The sequence below is a fragment of the Nyctereutes procyonoides genome, unplaced genomic scaffold (genome assembly GCF_905146905.1).
Source record: "Nyctereutes procyonoides isolate TBG_1078 unplaced genomic scaffold, NYPRO_anot_genome, whole genome shotgun sequence".
Taxonomy (NCBI): Eukaryota; Metazoa; Chordata; class Mammalia; order Carnivora; family Canidae; genus Nyctereutes; species Nyctereutes procyonoides.
Genome location: NW_026575159.1, coordinates 33,149,643 through 33,166,593, shown reverse-complemented (window position 1 = coordinate 33,166,593; position 16,951 = coordinate 33,149,643). Strand labels below are relative to the sequence as shown.

The 16,951-nt window shown below is 58.4% G+C and overlaps 1 protein-coding gene across 1 annotated transcript; it reads right to left on the bottom strand.

Annotated features, from left to right (window-relative positions):
• ADCK5 (aarF domain containing kinase 5) lies at positions 1-16,688 on the bottom strand. Its single transcript, XM_055313932.1, has 15 exons — positions 16,615-16,688; positions 7,469-7,575; positions 6,597-6,746; positions 2,497-2,572; positions 2,173-2,373; positions 1,951-2,091; positions 1,749-1,862; positions 1,512-1,643; positions 1,361-1,444; positions 1,193-1,274; positions 1,046-1,124; positions 868-959; positions 543-795; positions 348-464; positions 1-258 (listed from the first exon to the last, which is right to left on the bottom strand). The coding sequence occupies exons 1-15, from the start codon at positions 16,624-16,626 to the stop codon at positions 153-155; spliced, it is 1,746 nt and encodes a 581-aa protein (XP_055169907.1). The 5' UTR covers positions 16,627-16,688; the 3' UTR covers positions 1-152.
• Positions 16,689-16,951: the final 263 nt, after the last annotated feature.

The following is a 16,951-nucleotide window of genomic DNA, read 5'->3' as shown; positions in this document are numbered from 1 at the left end:
GCTGGGCTGTGGTCAGAGCCCTGCGGCGTCCCCCCACTTGAGCCCGCAGCCGCCCCAGTGCCCCTGGTCTTGGGGTATGCACTCCAGCCGTGGCCACCCTGGCAGTCCGATGCTGGATGAGCTCCGAGGTCACCCTCCTGCCCCGGGACTCCCTAGGTCTCCAAGAACTCCGAGAGCCCCTGGGTCTCGGGCAGGAGGCCCAGGCGGACCAGGAGCCGAACCAGGAGGGCGGTGAGCCGCATTGATAGGGTCTCCAGCCTGCGGTGGGAGGGCGGAGGGGTCACAGGTTGGTGGGGAGCAGGGCTCGGCCCCCTGCCCCAGGTGCCCGCCCCCTCCTCACCCCTCACCTTAGAGCCGCTTCAAACTTGAACGTCTCCCAGAGGACCTTGATGTGGCGCAGGAGGCTGGCGCCGTAGATGTTCTGATACGCTGCCCCTGCCAGGCGGCTCCAGCCCCTGACCGCACTGCCCGGAGACACGGTCAGCCCGAGGCTGGCCCCGGCCCTGGCCCCACCCCCGGGTCAGACCCCCGCCAGTGCCCACCTCTTGGCCATGAGAAAGTAGCGGTCGACGGGGGCGCCCAGGGTGGTGTTGATGGCGCGCACGGTGTTGATGTTGCGCAGCACGAGCAGCATGGGCCGCGGCAGGGCCTTGAGCACACCCATGATGTCCTCGAAGTGCTCCTGCGCCATGTTCTGCATGTAGGCGGCCTCCTCGCGGCTCAGCAGGTGTGAGCGCCACAGCTGCCCCAGGCGTACGGGCCGCTGCATGAGCACCTCGGAGAAGAGGAAGTAGTCTGGGGGGTGGGGGGGGCATGAGCCAGGACCGGGCACCCCTTGAGTCCCCACACCTGCATACCCGGCCTCACCTCGCACCCCAAGTGCCTCTGAGTGTGTCTTCATGGCGGCGTCATCCCTCAGGATGATGGCCCGCCACAGCTGGCACAGGGCTGCCCGGTCCCTAAGGGAGGCCAGCAGTGAGGCTGAGCAGCGGGGCTCCCGCCCCCCAGTTCCCGCCCCTGACCCCTGACCCCGCCGCCAGCTTACTTCTCATCCAGAAACTGGTAGAGCCCGTGGTCGAGCAGCACCAGCTGTGCCTTGCCGTCTGGGCCTTTCTGCACCAGAACTAGGGACACAGTGTGTTGGCTCCCGTCCCCCTCCCATGCCCTCCACCCCCAGGGGGGCTCCTCCTACCATTGCCAGGGTGGGGGTCAGAGTGGATGAAGCCCGTGTAAAATATCTGCTCCGCAAAGGCCTGGATGAGTTTCTCTGCTATCTGGGTAGAGAAGAGCACGGCACCACCATCGCCCTGTTCTCCAGGCCCCCCCGCCGACCCCCCACCCCGATGCACACGGCACTCACATCCTTCACCGCCAGCCCCATGGACTTGATGGCCTCCACGTCGTTGACCTTGCAGCCTTCACAGAATTCGGCCGTCAGCACACGCTGGGAGAGAGCAAGTGGCTGAGCTTGGCAGGGCTGTGCGTCCCCGCCCGGGAGGGGCCCAGCCCACCTTGCTGGACGTGTCCCAGTGCACGCGGGGCACCACAACGTAGCGGAAGTGCTGCAGCTCCCGGGCACAGCGCTCGGCATTCCGCCCCTCGTTCTCGAAGTCCAGCTCCTGGGCCAGGGTGCCCTTCAGGTCCTAGGGACCACAGGGGCAGCTGGGGGGTCCGGGCCGGGGAGCAGCCCACCCCAGCACGCGATGTGCACCCCCCATCGGCTCCAGCCTGTCTCTGGGCGGTGGTACCTGCAGCACCCAGCTGAAGCCGAAGCTGGGGTGCATGAGCTCGACAAGCTGCAGCAGGAGCTCCAGGGTGTGGATATCCCCGTCAAAGCGGTCCTGCAGATCGATGTACTGCACCTGCATTGGGAAGGGTGCGGGGAGGATCCAAGGCCACCCCAGCCCTAGCCCTAGCCCCCGCCCAGGCACAGAGCGGGCCTCCACATACCTTCACAGCCACCGCGGTGCCGTCGTGCAGCCTGGCGCGGTGCACCTGGGCCAGGCTCGCGGCAGCGATGGGCTGGTAGTCGAACTCCTGGAAGAGCTTGTGAGGCGGGGCCTGGAAGTCTTCGAGGAACAGCTCATCCACCTGCAGGAGAGGGTTCTGTAAGCAGTGGGGGGGCAGGGCGCTGCCAGGAACCCCGGCTCCCAGCCCAAGCACGGGACCCACCTCCTGGAAGCCCCGGGTGAGGGCTCTGTCCTCCAGCACACGCAGGGTCCTTATATACTCCGGGGGCAGCAGGTGGTTGAAGGAGCATAGCCCCTGGCCCAGCTTCACGTAGAGGCCTCCGTTTCTGATGGCCCCGGCCACCAGGGCATCAGCCGCCCGCTGGTGACACGCTGACATCACCTCCAGATACCCCGGGCTGTTCTGACCACAGGCACAGGACAGGGATGGGAGGATGGGGACAGGCGGGCACTGCCCAGGGCCCCCGACACCCGCCCGCTGCCCCACCCCCCCGCAGTGCCCCGGGGCTAGGGTGCAGGGACAAACCTCCTCCACCCCTCGCAGGACGACGTTTGCACACCACCAGTAGTCCAGGGAGATCTGCAGGCCTATCCTCAGCGACCTGTTGGCGGAGGCTGCCCTCAGCCACCCCGGGCCAGGCCATGGCGCCGAGGGGGCATGCGTGGGGGCGGCCGGGCCCAGGGTAGCCCGGCGGGCTGCTCTAGCTCCTGCTCTTGCCCGGCGCTGGCAGCGGGGCAGTCCCAGCTCCTGGTCTACACAGCGGGCGGCCCTGTGTCTGAACACGCACCACCAGGCACCCGGGATGGAGGGCCGGGCCCTGCCAACCAGGCTGCCATCAGCAGCCCCCGTTCGCAGAGGAGCCCCATGCACCAGGCTGTGGCCAGGCCGCCCCGGGGCCGGAGAGTGGAGGGGTGGCCCCTAGCACCCCAGCTGCAGGCCCTCGGGCTCCTGCGCCTCGAGGAGGCCGCTTGGGGAGCCAGACCTCCAGCTTCCTGCCGGGTGTTGCATAGGTTTGCCCGCAACCCCCCCACCCCCGCCGGGCATGTGTGGCCCCCATGGTGACGAGGTCAGCCTGCCGCACACCTGCCAAGCCACGCTCCACAGGCAGCCTCTGCCCACTCATCCCCACCTGACATGGGTGCCCTGAGCTCCCCGGTGGGGGGGAGGGGATAGCGCCCCCCCCCCCCCGTCCTGGGTAATTCAGCCCAAGAGGTAATAGCGGCCTGCGGAGGGGCGGCGGCGGTACTGTGTTTGGTGATGGTCAGGACTAAACTGCAGACGAGGGGAGCCAGGGTTCCCCAAGTTGGAGAAAGTTGTAGGAAGGGAGTAAAGAAGAACGACCTCTGTCAGCAAGTGTGTGAGTGCAAGGTGTGGGGCGCATGGCCAGACACGGCCGCAGGCCCACGCACCCCCTCAGCCTAGTCTGTGCAGGGCCTGCGGGTGCACCCGGGGCAGCGAGCACCCCAACACCCCATCGTGGTCAAGACCCTTCTCCACCCCAAGAAACCAGGCTCCCTGGAGGATGGCTGCATCCAGGCATGGGAAAGAACAAGATGAGCCCTGGAATGTCTCCTAGTACAAAATGGAATAAAATGCTCCAGAAACGGGAGACACAGTGAAAGGACTCGGGGAGCGGGAGTTAAAGATGTGATGGCAAAACGTGGTTCACTGCAGTGCTTCCAACTCCGTGGCTGTAAATTCTGTATGAGAAAATGGAGAGAAAAGGATCTACACTCGAAACTAACAGTACAGTGTATGTGAACTACTGGAATTTAAATAAAAACTTGGGAAAGCAAAGGATCACAGAAGTCCGGTTGAAGGGGCTCCCACTAGCCAATCCTAGACCGCCAGCAACAAAAAAATACCCGATGTCAACAGAGAGGAACTTACAGAATCAAGTGAAAAATCCACGAGTCCAGCCTGATTCAAATAAGTGGGGAGAAGAGACACAGTTCCAGACTGGAATGCGGCCAGCTAGTGTGGCCAGGAGCAAACCACACACAAACCCAACTGAGGGGCCCCAGAAGAGGTCGAGGTCAGCAGAATTCTCCTTTACAAAGTTAGATGGTAAATATTTTGGGCTTAGTGAGCCACACGGTCCCTGCTGTTGTTGTGACAGCAGCCGCAGGCATCACGGACACTGCATGGAGCACGGGTCCCAGAAAGCCGCGCGTATAAAACAGGCAGCGGCACGTCTGGCCATCGCTTGCCGCCCCCTGATGTACATCACCGGCCTACAGCCTCCCGGGGGGGCAAGGTCACCGGGTCACGGAGGGCGACCACCCAGCGAGGAAGGCCTGGCCTTTGCCCCACCTCCAGGCAGGTGGCCTCTGGGACCCCGGGGATTTCCTGAGTGATGGGCCCAGATCACCAGAAAGACTGGCCAGGGGACTAGGGACCTGGGGCTCGGCCCAGAGATGAGCCCAGCCGTGGAGGGAGGACAACGGCCCCATCCCTCCTGTAAGGAGGTGCCCCTGGGGCCGTGCACACGCAGCTCACCGATTGCGGCAGAAGCGGGGCTGTGCAGGGTCTCTGAGGACGGGGAACCCGACTGTGGGGCCCTGGCGGGGCCTCACCCTGCGCATCTCATCCTTGGCCTCACTGACTGGTTGTGTTTCTACTATGGTAACACCCGGTCCAGGGCTTAGCACGGGCCTGAGCTCTGCGATTCATCCTAGGGAACCGTCAAAACTGACAGCCCTGGGTGCGTAACGTTTGACCTCCAGTTTAGCTGTAAGGCCCAAGGAGACACGGGGACTGTTCTAGAGTGCAAGACATTGGAGATGGGCCTGGCATAGGATCCCTGTGCTGAGAAGGGTTCCTGCTGGGGGGCCTGGTGACAGGGGACTGCATGTAGGTAGGGGCTCATGATGCACTGGTGTCTCTTTGTTTTTCTAGGATTTTATTATTTATTCATGAGAGACACAGAGAGAGGCAGAGACACAGGCAGAGGGAGAAGCAGGCTCCCTGTGGATACCCGATGCGGGACTCAATCCTGGAACCCCAGGATCACGCCCTGAGCCCCCCAGGATCCCTGCACCAGTGTCCTGACTGCTTATGGAGAATGTCTTTGTCTAGGAACAAACTTGTAGGGACAATGGGGCCTCATGACAACTTATCTGTAGAGGGTTCAAGAAGAAAAATGTTGGGGCACCCTTGTGGCTCAGTGGTTAAACATCTGCCGTGGCTTAGGTGGTACCTCAGGGTCCTGGGATCGAGCCCAGTCAGGCTCTTGCTCAGCGGGGACCCTGCCTCTCCCCGGGCCTGCTGCTCTGCTTACTTGTGCTCTCTCTGCCAAATGAAAAAGTCTTTAAAAACAAAAAGAAACGGTCCAAAAAAAAAAACAAAAAAAAAACGAACAGCCCACAAGTTTCTGAAAAGGGAAAATTAAACAAGGGGTGGGGGTGAGAAAGGAAGGCCTCGACGCAGACTGCCCGCCGCTCTCCTCGGAGCCTTGACACGCATCTGATCTCTGCTCTCCTCAAGCAGCATCCCCCCCGGGGGACGGGCAAGTCCCGCTCCCCACCTGCCACCGTCCCGGGATCCTGCACGCACACAGCCCCTGGCTCCGGAGGCCCTGTGGCCACCGTGTGCCCGTCCTGCCCGGCCCTCGCGGCTAGGCCCATGGCTGACAACAGGCTGGGAAAAGCAGAGTCTAGCCGCACCCCTCCGCCCCAGCTCAGCCTGAGGGCTCGCTGCAGAAATACAGGCTCCCAGGAGCAGAGAAGGCGGTGCCACGCCTGCCACGGGGGCACCTGCCACGGTGCCTGACGTGGGTCCCTCGTGCCACACCCCCCACAGCAAGCCAGGCTCTGCCCTCATCAACCTCGGGCTGAGAGCCGGACAACTGTGCGGGAGAGCGCTCATGGCCCAGGGCCTGCCCGCGAGGGCAACCGGGTGCCCGAGGCCAGCCCACCACAGGGGCAGCGGGGTGCGTGGTGGCCACACGTCCCACTGCAACGTGATGGCCTGGTGTGTCCTCCCAGCAGGAAGCGGTCAAGCACTCACAGTCCAGACACCTATGGCCTCTGTTAGCACCGGTCTGAGGTGCCCGGCCTGAGCAGTCCCTCCACGAGGTCAGCCTGGGCCTCCTCCCCAGGTGGCCACGAGCTCCCCACTCCAGCCCCACCGTGAGTTTGGGTGGACTGAGGTCTCCCCCAAAGCCAAGAGCTGGCTCTTGGCCGTAGGGATTCCAGGATCTGACCAACAGCAGGGAGGTCTGTCCCAGGGGCCCCAACAGGAAGATCTCCCCCAAGGACACTGTGCTGGAAGACGGGGGGAGTACAAACAGCGCCTCCCGTCGAAGGCACCCTTGATGTTACTGACCACACGCTACCCATCTCCCGTGAGGTCCAGTGGGGGCGGAGGAGGGTGTCCTCCCCCCTCCCCCAAAGCCCTCCGGATGCCAACTCTCCTTGGGGGTCGGGGTGAGGAGGCGGCAGCGGCCCACCAGTGGGCGGAAGCCTGACGCAGGCGCCGCTCTCCTCCTCCAGCTGGCCACGGCTGTCTGACGGGTAAGAGGACACGTCCAGTGCACAAGGCTTGGGGCAGTGGAATGTCTGGAGGGCAGCTTGGAAGTTTCCAGCCAAACCCTGCAGCCCCTCCCAGCCCCTGGCCCCTTCTACCTGCTGAAGCGCCCCACGCCGTCCACTACAAGCCTCATCTTCCTCTTCTCCTGAGGCTCTGCTGTGAGATAGCGGGCTCCAAGAAGCAGGGGGACCCCCATCGCCGTGGCAGAGAGCACCTTCCTCCAGAGGGGCTTGGGTCGGAGGGGCCTGGACAGAGACCAAGGTGTGTGGTCCAGCTACTGGCCACTGCCCGCTGTCCACTGCCCACTGGGCCTGGGCTCTGCAGGCCTCTGCTCCCCACAGCGCAAGGGGCACCCACGGCCAAAGCCTGGCCCACCCCAGGGAGCTGTAGCAGCCAACACCGGTGCCAGAGGCCCATGAGGGCACTGCGCCTGAGCCCCACGGACGCCCTGGGCACCAGGCTCCACGGGAAGCAGCTCCCAGGCAAATCTGGGGTCCTCACAGAACCAGGGGCTCCTACACCATGCAGAGTTAAAGCCACTGTCCACCGTGAGGATGGCCCCCCGGGTGGCAAAGTGCCGGGCGGCAGAGCTGGGCAAGATACGCAGGGGACGGGTGCTACAGTGACAGCCCCGCAGGAGCCCAGCCATCACATGTCTGCCCCGAGGTCACTGAGCAGCACTGCACATTCAGACCGCTCACTCCACAGGCGCCAGGCCTGAGCGTGGCCTCCTGACACATCCACCTCGCCCCCGCCCCACGTCCAGGACTCTCCCCGGAGCACACAGCTCAGGCCGCTGCTGTCAGTGAGCCCTGCACCAGAATTCGGGGGCCCCGTGGGGGCACCGCCCCAAGGAGCAGGTGCATCTGTCTGCAGGGGGCGGGTCGCAAAGGCCAGCCTCGGGCCCCAGGACACAGGTCTTCCATCCCTGCCTGGCAGGGAGCACCTGGGGCCGGGGAGAACTCACCACCTCGTGGGCAGGACCCTGAGGCTTCTCCTGGGGAAGGCAGCGGGCGGCAGCCAGGGGTCCAGTGTGCTCCGCAGCAGGGCGGAGTGGAAGCCGCAGAGCCGTGACTGCAAGGGGGCAGACAGCAGGGGTCACATGGCCTGATCGGGGGGCAGGCTCTAGGCCCTGGATCCACGCGCGTTGTCCAAGCACGTCAGCCCTTCTAGGGCCCGTGCATGGGGCCAGGCTCCTGCACCGGACTCAGGAAGGCGAGGACAACCTCACTTCTGGAGGGCAGGCTGAGATCCAAGAACGACGCCATGGGCACCGGGAGCCGCTGCCTCGATGCACTGTGACCCTGCCTGCGACGCTCTCCTGACCCTGAGACCTATCGCTGTCTATTTTTGTGCTGCTCAGCCCACTGACCAGCAGCCTCAGGAAGTCATTCTGAATTTCCAAAGGCACGATCAATAAACGCTTGATGACACAATCAGAAAGATGTCGGGATGTCAGGCGGAAGACCACCTGCTAGGGCCCCAGAGGCGGAGACCGGAGGAGGCAGGGAGGGTCAGGGAGAAAATGTGGCCAGCCGGCCAGCAGCACCAGGGGGCCACGGCACGTGTTGGCTGACTCCAGTGACCACGGGGCACATGACTCTCCTGCACTTACTGACAACCTTGGTCTCCCAATGTCAGCTGATTGATTAGGTCTTAGGAGTTCCTCAAGCACAAATTTGCCAACCACAAATTCTCTTTTTAGGGAAAAAAAGGTTGTGCATACTAAGTCATGACCCACAGCACAGATGTTCCCATTATCATCATGAACCCTGGACCAAATGAAGGACTGACTTTCCAATCATTTTCTGGCCAAAGCACACAGCCCTGAAGACAGTTTCAAGGACTGCAAAACAACACAAAAGTCAAAGGAAAGGCTCCATGACCTCTTGTCCCGGGGAACGCAGGCTGACAGCTCGGCAAGGCCACGCGCAGCAGGCGCAGATCCTCAAGGAAACCCCACAGAGGCAAGAAAGGCAGCTGCCGGCAGACAGGTGAGCCCCTGGGCCAGAAGAGCCCCCGGCTTCCCGTGCAGGAGAGCAGGCCAGCACTCACCCCCTCCCACCCCCAGCCTGCCAGCAGCACCCACGGCATTTCTGGAGTGGGGAGAAGCCCCTGTGCTGGGAAACATCCCGTACGCTCATAGATGGGGGGCGTTGTGCTCAAGCAGAGTGAGCAGCAGGCAAGCTGGAGCCAGGCAGGGAATCCCAAGAGCCCTGGGGCTGCCTGCGGGGAGTGGGCAATGTGCTGGCAAGGGCAGCCCAGGAGGAGGGGGCTGGGTGATAGAGCCAAGCGGATTCCAGGCAGGTGTGAGGACCTGGCAAGATGGCCCATGGCTGGTGCCTGAGACCCGGGGAGGGTGGCGATGCTGTCACACCCCAGCTGCCCGAAACTCCGGCCAGGGAGGGCCGTGCTGGGATTCTAGTCGTCTCGAGAACTCAGGCCCACTGAATAAGAACTGACAACCACTGGCACCTGCCGGCCACCAGAGCTCAGCTCTCATGATCAGTGAGCCCGAGCACGTCCAACCAGTGGATCCAGGGTGGGGGCTTCCTCTAAACAGCAAGGCCTCCTCAGAAAGTCGTTAGAATCCATGAGTTGGGAACACTGGCTGGGCACAGCCACCTATCAGTTCTGCTTCTATCAACATTTGCAATTTTTTTACTTATTTATTTGAGAGAGAGAAAGCGAGGGAGCAGAGGGAGACAAGCTGACTCTCCACTGAGTGGGGAGCCCAACGTGGGGCTTGATCCCATAACCCTGAGATCATGACCTGAGCCGAAGCCAAGATATTGGACACTTAACCAACTGAGCCATGTAGGTGCCCCAATATTTGCAATTTTTTATAACAAGAAGTTAAATGATATTCAAAGAAAAAAAGTGGGAAGACAGTCATAGGCTGGGAGGCTGCACAGACACGATGCCCTGGCGCTGCTCGGGCAGAGGGAAAGCACCTGGAAGCACTCCTGCACAGTGAGCAGGGTGGGAACGACAGCCAGCCAGGAGTCCCCTCTCACGCTCCTCCGCGCCAGGGACAAGGTTCTCCTTTAGGGGATGCTCCTTGAAACGTTTAGAGATTGTGTCAAAATGTCTACAACTTACTTTCAAATGGTTCAATGACAACAAAATACATGGTTTCAAACAGAAACAGAAGCAACAGGACAAGACATTAATAATGGGTGGGTCTAGGCAGCGGGCACCTGGGCAGTTGACTGGGACCGTTAACGTCAGCTTGACCCCGTATTTAAATATTCTCAGGATCACAGCTGCACACGTCTGCTGTGCTACTGCAGGTCCCTGCCAGGAAGGTGGTGTTGCTTTATTATTCTACTGTTTCCTTTACAAACATACGGTTAACTGCAATCATGAAGGAAGCTTCGTATGGTTACAGAACCGACTAAACTATGAATCCCTTACTTCACATAGTCTAATACAAATACTTTTATCGGAGACCCCTGGGTGGCTCGGCGGTTTGGCGCCTGCTTTTGGCCAGAGCCTTTGGCCCAGATCCTGGAGACCTGGGATCGAGTCCCGTGTCGGGCTCCTGGCGTGGAGCCTGCTTCTCCCTCTGCCTGTGTCTCTGCCTCTCTCTCTCTATGTCTGTCATGAATGAATAAATAAAATATTTAAAAAAACAAACAAACAAACAAACAAAAAACAAATACTTTCATCGCCTCCCCCAGTTGCAAACACTTTAGTATACTGTCAATTCTATTTTAAGCTTCTTAACTTTTATTGTCACGCATTTTTAAAAATTATTTATTTAATTAATAATGCCCAGCACGGAGCCTGACGGGAGCTCAGTCTCACCAAGCATCCGTCACTCAACTGACTGAGCCACCCAAGCATCTCTAAAAGTCTGTTTCCTACTTTGTCTCTTATTCTTTCCTTTGCTTGTTTGTTTCTTAAATTCCACATATGAGCAACATCACATGGTACCTTTCTCTGACTTATTCTGCTTAGCAGTATCACTCTCTAGCTCCATCCGTGTTGTTGCAAATAGCAAAATTTAATTCCTTTTTATGGCTGAATAATATTCCACTGTATATATACCACTTTGTTATCCATTCGTCAGTCCATGAACACTTGGGCTGCTTCCACAGTTTGTTGTTGATAACGCTGCTGTAAACATAGGGTGCATGCAACTCTCTGAATTAGTGTTTTTGTGTTTTTGGGGTAAATTCCCAGCAGTGCAATTGCTGGGTCGTAGGGTAGCTCTATGTGTAACTTTGGAGGACCCTGCATACTGTTCTCCAGAGCAGCTGCACCAGCTTGCGTCCCCAACAGCAGCACACGAGGGCTCCTTCTCCACATCCTAGGAAGGTGGCATTCTGAAGGTGAGGCAGCTACGGCAGGGCAGGGGTACTCACCAGAGGTGACTGTGTGCCCAGGACATCTGGCACTGTCTAGAGACACTTAGTTGTCACAACCTGGGGAAAGGGGTGCTCTTGGCACTGAATGGGTGGAGACAAAGGCCACTGCTCAGCACAGACAGTGCCCAGGGCAGCCCCAGAGACTCAGGTAGAGCCAGGGCTGAGAAGTAGCAGACTATGAATGCAGACTTCTGAGCCTGGAATTGGAACAGAGGCTCTGGTAACTATTAGCTGTGCAGTGAGGACAAGCCACTTCCCTCCCTATACCTGTTTCACTGTCTACAAAGCAAGGACTACTGTACTATTAATGTAGGGGTCAAGAGGACTGACCTTTGCAAAGCCCTCTTGCACAACTCCCAGCCCACACGGCAGGCCAAGCAGATGGACACGCTGAGGGTATGCAGGGGTCAAGGAGCAGCTACTCCACGGCCTTCCTGCTCACCAGCTGCTGGTCTGCATGCCCTTACTCCCCGGCCAACAGCCGTGTCCTCAAGCCAACTCCACCCAACATGAAGAAGTCCATACTTACTAGATTAAATTGAACTGTTTATGTTAAAAGATCATCAGCTTCCCACCACTTTTTCCAAAGGAAAAAAAGCATTTAGCCCAGAACACAAAAGAGACTATTTCCAACATGTGTAAAACTCAGAGACAGGATCCCTGGGTGGCTCAGTGGTTTGGCGCCTGCCTTTGGCCCAGGGCGCGATCCTGGAGTCCTGGGATCAAGTCCCACATCCGGCTCCTGGCATGGGGCCTGCTTCTCCCTCCTCCTGTGTCTCTGCCTCTCTCTCTCTCTATCATAAATAATAAATAAATTAATTAATTAAAAAAACAAACTCAGAGACAGGTTATATACAGGATATGAAGAAATGCTTTAGTTGACTGGGGCAGAAGGGCAGGAGCAAGTCAAAGGACAGCAGGGTTTGCTGCAAAGTTGCAGTGGTGTTCGTATGTCCAGAAGCTGCATCGCTGGGGACAAGAAGGGCAACGGCCAAAGCTGATGGACAATGATTATCCTGAGATGTTAGCATTCACAAGGAAAGGAAACTTCCAGGAGCTATGCAAGCTAATGAACTGGAGACGCAGAGCAAAAGGTCAGGCCCCGAGGACAGAGGCGGGAGCCAGGGCGTGGCTGCCCCCAAGACCGGGGCTCACCTCAGCATCACAAGAGCCCCAGGCCCCCCAGATGGAGCAGAGAGAATGCTAACTCTGAGTTATCTTACACTGAAGCATGAGGCGCTGGCTGTACCCCAAGCCTCAGAGGGGGCAAGGCCAGAAAGGTCAGAGCCCCGGTTGCGGTCCCCAGTACTGGCTTCTGCTTTCGCAGATGCCACTGCAGCAGTGAGGACTCGATGGCGTCTCATTGCCTAATTCATTTCCCACAGTGTGCGACTCTCCACTCATGCTCCTGTAACAAAGGTCCTAGACCCCGACGGCCCACACAGCGCCAGACCCCAACCCAGCAGTCCTCTCTCACCCCCCATCCACCTGTGCAGAGGTCTCCGCCATACAGGAGCATGACTGTAAGTGTAGCCTGGACTGTGCAGGGCCCCCCATCATCTCTGCACTTCCCCCCACCTGTGCAGAGGTCTCCGCCATACAGGAGCATGACTGTAAGTGTAGCCTGGACTGTGCAGGGCCCCCCATCATCTCTGCACATCTCTGCACAGAACGCACTAGAGCCCACGTGGCCCAGCCTTGGATGCAAGGTGAGCGACACGCAGGAGTGCATGCTCAGGTAAGACCTGGCAGCAGCCCGACCCTGGGCAGGACCCCAAGGATAAGGCGGCATGCTGACAACTCCAGAGACCCGCCAGGGTCCGCAGGTCCATTCACGTCCTGCCTCCTTCCAGTTTGGGATTGCCAGTGCTCCTCAAAATATCTCCACCACCCAAGAGACATCCCTGAAGCCTGAAGAAGTCATGTGACTATAAATATGAGAAGAACTTGTAGCCCGATCTTCCAGGGACAAGTCCAGGGCAATTTCCAATATATCACATATCTCAGATCAAACCCAGAGCATGCCAGCAAACAGGCAAAGAGAGCGCTGCGGCTCCCCAGGCCGCTCCCCCACACACCAGTGCCTTCCACCAGCATGACCACATGCCCTGGCTTGCCTGGGACAGCCCGAGCCTATGCTTGTCTCCACACCTACCACTTCAAAGCCTTCCAGTTTGGACCAGATGAAATGGGCCTTCTCTACCCTAGCCTCTCATGCTTTCTTAGAGTGTGTGCACAGCTGTCTGCAGAAACAGAGCGCTCATCTGGAACCCAGCTAACACCCTACAAAGTAGCAAACACACTCACACACAAAGGCTCTGAGTAGTGAGACTCAAATAGATATGACAAAGGTCACCACCCTGTAGATGAGACTGAGCACATCAGAGGATGAAAGGTCAGTGCAGGAGACCCAGCCCATAGCACTAGAGAAACTAAAGCAGCACCTGCTGCGTCTCACGATGAGGCCCAGACCAGAAGAAGTACAGAGGTAACAAGAATCAGGGCCGCTTACTGGCAGGCTCAAGCTGCCCTGAGCACTTCAGTAGCACAGAAACCCGAGGCACAGAAACGTTCCCACAGGTAGGAAGTGAGCCTGGGAGGGAATCTGGGCCCAGGGGAGGTGGCCCAGAGGACCATGAATACCCGGCCCTTTTCTTTTCCAAGGGTCTATGACCCTCTTGGCATCATCAGGACTCAGACACTTACTGGACTCTGCTCCCCTTATCACTCTGAGCAGCTCATCAGAAGCTAAAACTTAAAAAAAAAAAAAAAAAAAAAAGCTAAAACTTACCTGCCCGATCCTTAGGGCAGTTGGGAAGATTAAGTGACCTGAATATGTGCACTTTGTAAGCTGTAAAGTGCTGTGCTAAAGCCAATTCAGTATCTATCCGCCTGCCTCTCACACTAACCTTGCCTCACTTCAGTCCATAAAACACCCTTGTGTAAGGGATCTGCTCATCGCAAGCCACAAAAATTAACAGAAATGCATCTGCACTTATGTGGAAAACCCAAAGACTCCACCCAAAAACTAAAACTCTTAAAGGAATTCAGTAACATGGAAGGATAGAAAATCAATGCACAGAAATCGATTGCATTTCTCTACACTAACAATGAGGCAGAAGAAAGAGAAATTAAGGAATCGATCCCATTTACAATTGCACCAAAAAATGGGGCAGCCCGGGTGGCTCAGTGGTTTAGTGCCACCTTCCACCTAGGGTGTGAGCCTGGAGACCCGGGATCGAGTCCCACGTCGGGCTCCCTACATGGAGCCTGCTTCTCCCTCTGCCTCTCTCTTTCCCTCTGTGTCTCTCATGAATAAATAAATTTTAAAAAATTGCACAAAAAGCCATAAAATACCTAGAAATAAACCTAACCAAAGAGGTAAAGGATCTGTACTCTATAGAACATTCTTGAAAGAAATTGAGGAAGACACAAAGAAACGGAAAAACATTCCATGTTCAGGGATTAGAAGAACAAATATTGTTAAAATGTCTATGCTACCCACAGCAATCTACACGTTCACTGCAATCCCTATCAAAACCCCATCAACATTCTTCACAGAGCTGGAACAAATAATCCTAAGATTTCCTTGGAACCAGAAAAACTCCCAAATAGTCAAAATAACGTTGAAGAAGAAAACCAAAGCTGGTGGCACCACAATGCCTGACTTCAAGCTGTCTTACAAAGCTATGATCAAGACAGTGTGGTAATGGCCCCAAATAAACACATAGATCAATGGAACAGCATAGAGAACCTAGAAATGGACCCTCAACTCTATGGCCAACTCACTTTTGACACAGTAGGAAAGACTATCCAATGGAACAAAGACAGTGTCTTCAACAAATGGTGCTGGGAACATTGGGCAGCCATGTGCAGAAGAATGAAACCGGACCATTTCCTTACACCACACACAAAAATAGACTCTAAATGGATGAGAGACCTAAATGTGAGACAGGAATCCATCAAAATCCTAGAGGAGAACACAGGCAGCAACCTCTGCGACCTCGGCCACAGGAACTTCTTACTAGACACGTCTCCAGAGGCAGGGGAAACAAAAGCAATAATGAACTATTGGGGCTTCATCAAGAAAGCAAGCTTCGGCCCAGCAAAGGAAGCCGTGGCCAAAACCAAAAGACAAGCTACAGAATGGGGAAGGTATTTGCACATGTCTTATCAGATTAAGGGCTGGTATCCGAGATCTATAAAGAACGTCTCAAACTTGACACCCAAAAAAACAAATGATCCAGTGAAGAAATGGGCAGAAGACACGAACAGACGTTTCTCCAAAGCAAACCTACACGTGGCCAACAGACACATGAAGAAATGCTCCACATCCCTCGGCATCAGGGAAATACAAATAGAACCACAGCGAGATCCCACCTCACACTGGCCAGAATGGCTAAAATCAGCAAGTCAGGAGACGGCAGGGGTTGGTGAGGATGAGGAGAAAGGGGGGCCCCCTGACCTGCTGGTGGGGATGCAGGCTGGGCAGCCGCTCTGGAGAGCAGTGAGGAGAGCCCTCAAGGGGCTGAATGTAGAGCTACCCTATGGCCCAGAAACGGCCCTACTGGGTACTTATCCACAGGACACAGACACGGTGATTCCAAGGGGCGCCTGCACCCCAACCTTTACAGCAGCAACGTCCACAAGAGTCCAAGTGTGGACAGAGCCCAGATGTCCATCGACAGATGAAGGGTAAAGACGTGGCCTATGTATACAACGGAGTGTGACTCAGCCGTCAGAAGAGTGAAATCTTACCACTTGTACAGCGTGGATGGAACTAGAGAGTATGATGCCGAGCGACATAAGTCAGTCAGAGAAACACAATTATGCCTTGACCTCACTTATATGTGGAATTTAAGAAACAAAACAGAGGATCATGGGGGGAGGGAGGGGAAAATACAGTAAGATGAACTCAGGGAGACAAACCACGAGAGACTCATAACTCTAGGAAACCAACTGAGGGTCACTAGAGGGGAGGCTGGGGCGACAGGGTGAGGGGGTGACGGGCACTAAGGAGGGCACGTGGTGGGATGAGCACTGGGCGCTGCGTGTAGCTCGTGAATCACTGACCCCTACCTTTGGAGCTAATGATACACTATATGTTAATTCAATTAAAATTAAAAGAAAGAAAGAAACACACCTGTACTGTCAACACCCAGACTACACGGCTTGGCCTACTAGCCCCGCATGAAACCCCAAGCTGGGAACGCTGGCGCGCCCCTCAGCCCATCAGCGGATCAGCTGCTCAGCCCCTCGGCCCCTCAGCCCGTCAGCGGATCAGCTGCTCAGCCCCTCGGCCCCTCGGCCCCTCAGCCCCTCGGCCCCTCATCCCCTCGGCCCCTCAGCCCCTCATCCCCTCGGCCCCTCAGCCCCTCAGCCGCTCAGCTCTCCAACGCGCGAGGAGGAGGAAGGGCTCCGGGCCGCAGTGCGATGCGGGCGGGCGCGGGGCGTCACTGCGGAGCCACGGCCGGTGCGAGGCCCGCGGCACAGGCGGGCCCGGGACACGAGCTGCACCGGCAGGTCCAGGTGCCCCGGGAGGTGCGGGCTGTGGCCGGTGACCGCGGGCTGCGGGCGGCCAGTCGGTGGGACCCAGCGGCCCCGCACGGTCCAGGCGTTCCTGTCCTGAGGACCGGGACCCTGAGGCCGGCCCGGGCGCGGGCGGCTTGGGGGCCCCGGGGGGCCGGGCGGAGGCTGGCGGGCTGTGCGGGGGCCGCGCCGCGCGGGGCGGGGAACTCACCGGCCGCCACATCTTCGCGCCGCACGGCTCCACTCGGCTCCCGGCGCCGGGCCCAGCAGCCCCTGCGGGGCGGGGCGCCCACAATGCGCACGCGCCGCCCGCCCCGACGGCGGTGGCCGGAGCCCGGAGGCCACGCCCCAGGGTGCCCGCGGCGGCGGAGGAGCAGCGCCCCCTGGCGGCCCCGCGGGCTGCTGACGGCCCGGCTCGCTCCCGCCCTCCGCGCTCGGGGCGCCCCGCTCCCGCCGGGGTCTTGTCCCCGCGCAGGGCCGCCGAGGCTCGGGCAGGGGCCGCACGGACCGGCAGCGGGAGCCCGGAGCGGCGGGGCGGCCCGCGCGCT